The 5,871-nt window shown below is 41.0% G+C and overlaps 1 protein-coding gene across 1 annotated transcript in view; it reads right to left on the bottom strand.

Moving 5' to 3' along the window:
• Nucleotides 1-4,470, bottom strand: part of nol4la (nucleolar protein 4-like a) — a 58,252-nt gene extending 53,782 nt beyond the window's left edge. Inside the window, exon 1 of the mRNA XM_016231178.1 lies at nucleotides 3,996-4,470. Coding sequence (XP_016086664.1) covers nucleotides 3,996-4,337 — 342 coding nt within the window. The 5' untranslated portion in view covers nucleotides 4,338-4,470. The remainder of the gene's footprint in view (nucleotides 1-3,995) is intronic.
• Nucleotides 4,471-5,871: the final 1,401 nt, after the last annotated feature.

The raw sequence follows: 5,871 nt of genomic DNA, 5'->3' as shown, positions 1-5,871 counted from the left end.
GAAGCACATAGATAATATGGCACACTTTCTCTTATTCTATTTCCGTAAAAAAAAAAAAAAGGTCCCTGGTTGCCTCTGTTCCTCTTATTATTCTGCTCTGTTTTGTTTGTTCTTTCTTTGTTTGTTGTCTAATTTGCGTAGAGCAGGTTGGGAAGGATCCCCTACTGTTCCAGTCTTTAATGACATAATAACGCTGATGTGAACATCTCACTCGCTTAGTGTTTGAGTGTGTGAATGGTTGCGCTTCCTTGTTCTTGGACACTTTGTGGCATGCTGGTTGGTTAAGAACATAGCAGGGAGGGTATGAAAAGAAGTGACCTCAGCTGATTGGATTCATTACCCTGCATGAGAAAGCCATCATGTTCTATATTTTGGTTACTGTAAATTGTGAAGCCACAAAATAATAGTTTAGAAGTATACATGTTATTTATTAATATTAATACAGCACATTGCGCCTTATTTAAAAAAATTTTTTTTTTATTAATGAATAAATAATGAATAATTTTGTAATTTAATAATATAATAATTCAATTATTAAAGGTAAAGTAATTTAATTAATAATTTAATTAATCAATTATTTACTAAATAAAATCTTCAATCTTGATGCAGCAACAGGCTCAACCAATGACATGAGTTGGGCAGGGATATTTTTTTGATCACAACCAATGGGGAGAGTCAACCTGTCTGAAAACAGTCAATAAATTACACTTTAACAACAGATGCTAAAAAGCTTTAACAATGATTAAGCAATGATGGGCCATTCAACGATTTTCTATGCTCTTCCATATATATATATACACACATTTTTTTTTTGCATATTTGTCACACTTAAAAGATTCAGATCATCAAACACATTTTTGGGAACTCTCCCATGGATGCCGTTTTTCTCTGTCTCTTTCTTTTTGTTGAATCACGAGTGAGGCCTGCAGTTCTTTTAGATGTTGTTCTGGGTTCTTTTATGACTTCCTGGATGAGTCGTCGTTGCGCTCTTGGAGTAATTTTGGTAGGCTCAAATTCACTCCTGGGAAGGTGCACCACTGTTCCAAGTTTTCTCCATTTGTGGATAATGGCTCTGATCGTGGTTCGCTGGAGTCCCAAAGCCTTAGAAATGGCTTTATAACCCTTTCCAGACTGATACATGTCAACTATTTTGTTTCTCATATGTTCTTGAATTTCTTTAGATTGCAGCATGATGTGTTGCTCTTTAAGCATGCTTCACTTTGTCAGACAGTTTCTATTTAAGTGATTTCTTGATTCAACAGGTCTGGCAGTAATCAGGCCTGGGTGTGGCTAGTGAAATTTAACTCTGCTTTCTAAAATAATGTGGTTAATCACAGTTCTTTCATGATTTAACAGGAGGGGGCAATTCATTTTTCACGTAGGGCCAGGTAGGTTAGGACAGCTTTTTCCCTTAATAAATGAAATCATCATTTAAAAACGGCATTTTGTATTTCCTTCTTGCATTATCTTTGTGTAATATTAAAATTTGTTTGATGATCTGAATCTTTTAAGTGTGACAAATATGCAAAAAATAAAAGAAAACAGGAAGGGGCAAAAACCTTTTCACGGCACTGTACGCTGTATAGTAGTCAACATTTGAAGTGGATCAAAAAAGTGAATCTAAGTTGTCATAAGACACAAACGCATTTTGATTTTAGGTTTTAAGACAACTTTGATGAAAGATTTTGATCCACTTCAAATGTTGACTATACGGCCACAGATCAGATAACCTCTTCCATATGACAGAACTGGTCATCTGTGTGACTGACAGATCATTTTTGAGATGTAGTGTATGTGTATGTGTCATGTAATGGCAGGAGGCTATTAGGATGCACAGAGTCTCCACAGAGGGACAGAATTACTGATGAAGGGTAAAACAAATACGGCATTAGGGAGCTGTTAAATAATGATAGTGAATGCCAGTGTATACAGACCTCAGATCAGCCACATGTCCTCAGAGAAAGAGAGAGAAAGCGGTCGGTGGAGAAATGTCCGTGTATGCTGAGGGGAGGGCTGTATTTTTCAACAAGTAATACATATGTGTAATCAAGAACTTCAGTTTCACATCTGACTTGCACATTTATTCCATTACAGGAGCAATTTATGGATAGAGAATCTGTAATTGCCATAAGCTCACTGGATGTCCTTTGGGTAGTTTAACCCACACATCTGTGTGAAGGGTTAACTGGTCGGGAGACTATGTTCGGAGTCTGCCTCATTTCTTCTTAACACAGTCTTATAAATGAAAAGCACGCTGGGAGCTGCCTGTTAGGAGCTGTCAAATGGTTGCACAGCAATTATCTGCTAACGAGGATTAATCGATGCTAATTTACCTTTGGTTATTAAAAAAAAAAGAATGTAAAATTATACTTTTTTTGTATAAAGTGCTAACTTGGTGGCTGCCGTTGGCATAAAATAAAACCTTGTGTTTTTAAATAAACACCTGGGATTTTATGTCAATAGTGAAACATGTATGAACGGCCATTAAAATACTCATTAAAAAACAGTCTTGTCACCATTGTTTCTAATTTGAGGGCTTATTTTTCTCAGGCTGAGGTGTGCCAGTCTCAGGGGAGTTGGTCCCTCCCGAATGGCAGACAAAGGTCTGTTGGTGGGACCCCTTGAGGGCAATACTCAAAATGGTGTCTGTTCATGACACCCTGAACGGCAAAATGCACCAGTGGTAGTCCAGGACCTCCTAGTGTTCAAGAAAACAGTCACTTGCATGTATATCTCAGCCTTTACAGTACATTAAATTTGGTCATTTTATATTCTAAATTAACAACAAAGAAAAACACGCACTGTAACGATAGGTCGTGATAACTATTTCTATCCAATGAACTATTATTAAAACTATTACTGTCCAGACCGGGTCTTTAAACAAGCTTCGTGACCAAATGCCTTTATGCATCGAACAAATTAAACATCGCGCATCCTTGGGGTGCAGAATTTCTGTCCATTCCTTGGTCATCAAACTGATTCTAAATGAACCCTTGCTTTGGCTGTCTTTCTAATGATGGATTCTGCCATAGTCCTGGGATGTGTGAAAAAAACGCGAGTATTGTAGAGCAGAACAGGTAGGTTACCAGAGCAACGGGTGCCAACCGTCCGCTCCGCCCTCATCCGGTACAGAACAATGCAAGAGCTTGCTTTCCCTCTCCAGAATAAAAACGTACGAGGCACGATGTTGAAATAGTTGAGCATTACACTTGCTCAAAGTACGCTGTTTTTATTCAACGTTTAATGTTTGTTAAATGTCGCCCTAAATGACACATTGAACGGCGAGCGCGCGAGTGTCAGTGCCTGATGCCCACAGGAGGAGCAGACCCTCAAGTGGTCCACGAGAGCAGCTGAAGTCCCCCAAACACCCATTCCTCAGAACATACCTATTCATTTAGAGCAATATAGCTGTATTTTAACGTTCACCATATTGTTAGCCCCTTAGGAAAACTCTCCGTGCGCGCCCCGACATCCCCGACAATTGGGTACACGCGCTCCCGCCTCCAAACGTCCAGTGACACAAGGCAAAGTGAATAAAATAACGTTCTCTCAATAAACATTATCATGATTTGCTGGGATAATAAAACGGGCCTCGTTGTGGTTTTCTGTGACATCCCGATCCCGTCAGCAGGACAACGTCATGTCAATTCGTCAGATACCATTACTACACCGCCGTTATTGCTAAGAGGGACCGGCGTTGCTATGGCAGCCAGCTCTCAGAGTAAGACTGTTCTGCCCGGTTGGGGTGAGGGATGAATATGCTCGGTCAACCCGAGGTGTAAGATTGAAAAGTTGCGCACAGCAATGTGGGTTGCGCGTAGGTGGAATCAAACGAGCGCTGTCCCGAAGCATATTGAGAAAGGGCTCCAGCATCAGCTGAACCATACTGAGAGTTAAAGTCTCACAATCACACACACACACACACAGAGCGAGAGAGAGAGAGAGATACACGATTCACTCACATATAGTCAACTGAGAAAAAAAAAACACTTTACCGTAGACTTGACAGGGACGTACAGGACGGGCTTCCCCGATGTCTCTTTCTTGTTGTGCTCGCCCAAGATGTTGCTGCCGACTTGAAAGCCTTTGGACTTCACCCAGAATTTGAATTTGGCGTTGATGTGGCTGTTGTCGACATAGACACCGTCCGACTCCTCGTTCTGTAGCAGGGTCTGCATGATTTTGTTGTATTTTCGGCGCGTCACGGTCTTTGTTTTACCCGAGTCTCCGTAAGTCCGGAGACACCAGTCCTGAAATTCGCTGAACATCTCAGCCTCCAGCACGACGGGACTTCGGCTCCTTTTTGTTAAATCCGCGCATGGTTTCTTAGTTGCCATCCCTTCCTCTTTGTGAGCCGCGAGCCCCTTTTCGAAACGATCAAATGCAACTACAAAGCCTGAAAACGATAGTAGACTCCCCCTCCTCTCCCTGTCCCGCTACGAGGATGATCGCTTCGACACCGGTGCTGGAGGTCCACTTCCGCTAAATAAGGCGAAAAAAGTCGTTTTATGCGTGCCTTTTTTGGGAAGTCGCACACCTGTTTGCAGAGACGCCTCGCCTACTGTCCCAAACCGCAACGGCAAATGTCACTTGCACACATCATCCGCTGAGGAACTGAGAGAGGGGGCTGTCCTACCAAGCGGGTATCTCCCACCTGTGCGTAAACGGCTCGAGGACCAGAGCAAGTGGGAAAAACCCCGAGGGTCGATGCCGTAAATGTAAAAAACAAAAACACACACACAATCTTTGTGGCTCCAGGAAGGGGTAAAAAGAGCTCGGCGTGTAACAGACTTTAACGGCCCACTTTTCAAACGACCGGCGCGAGACAGCGTTCTAAAACGGGATGTGGCACAAGCCTGTTGATGTCATCCGGGCGCGAGAATCTTCAGCAAAAACGACTCGAATTCTTTTAATAGCAATGTTTCAAACAAAAAACGCTATGCGGGTTAAAACAGACCGCCTTCACGAGCCGCCGTCACGAGATAGGACTTGTCCCACTCTTTCCACCTGTTTGAATCGGACCTGCGCGTGCAATGCTGCCGCCACCACGCTAGAGACCGTCCCAAATTGACCTTTCTCGTTAAGAATCTATAGGATTTAATAGCTACTGTCAGTTTTGTGACAGAAACGTCTTCCGTGGCTTACAATGAAATAAAAAAGCAGCCGTAACGAAGTAGACTATGTTTTTGTAGCTAAGTCTCTTTTTTTCAGGAAGTAGACGGTGCAGCGCGTGGACGCAGTGGTTACAAAGCGGGTAGGCAGTATCTGGTGTCGCAATAAAGAGAACATTTCCGATACAAACAAAAGGGTGAAAGGACTTTATATTTCTATTAATCAACAAAGTAAAAACACTCCTATTGCGTAGGCTACATACTGAAACATATTAAATGAAATAATCCACATAATACATCAGCATGGTTCAGATGTTTTTGTTCTATTGTAAAATGACAATGATTACAAAACAATAATAGCAATGGAATTTAAGTCATCATTTTTTAGTAGCAGGCTATAGGGATTTGGGGGTATGTTGAAGTACCCCGTTCTAAACAATTTTACACTAATATACAAAAGGTTCAAATAAAACAATGTAGGCCATAACAATATTTATATAAGTAAACAAAAGCCAATAATTTGTCCCATTTATAATCATGCACTTTATAAATACACTGAATGTACAGTGAAAAGTTACCAGAACAGAAAACAGTTCACTATCCTTTACAAAGGATATTTTCTTCTATTTAAAAATGTGTTGAGTAAACTAGTTTAAAACGATCCGTTTCCTTATTTTGATGGTTTATTAACTTAGCATGAAGAAGGATTCTGTTGGTCCAACTCTTAAGTGTTCAGGTAAATTGAACTGAGTGCTGTTGT

This window comes from Sinocyclocheilus grahami, unplaced genomic scaffold, assembly GCF_001515645.1.
Source record: "Sinocyclocheilus grahami isolate Dianchi unplaced genomic scaffold, SAMN03320097.WGS_v1.1 scaffold384.1, whole genome shotgun sequence".
NCBI lineage: Eukaryota > Metazoa > Chordata > Actinopteri > Cypriniformes > Cyprinidae > Sinocyclocheilus > Sinocyclocheilus grahami.
Note: the sequence above shows the minus strand (reverse complement) of the source record. Positions and strands in the feature narration are given on the sequence as shown.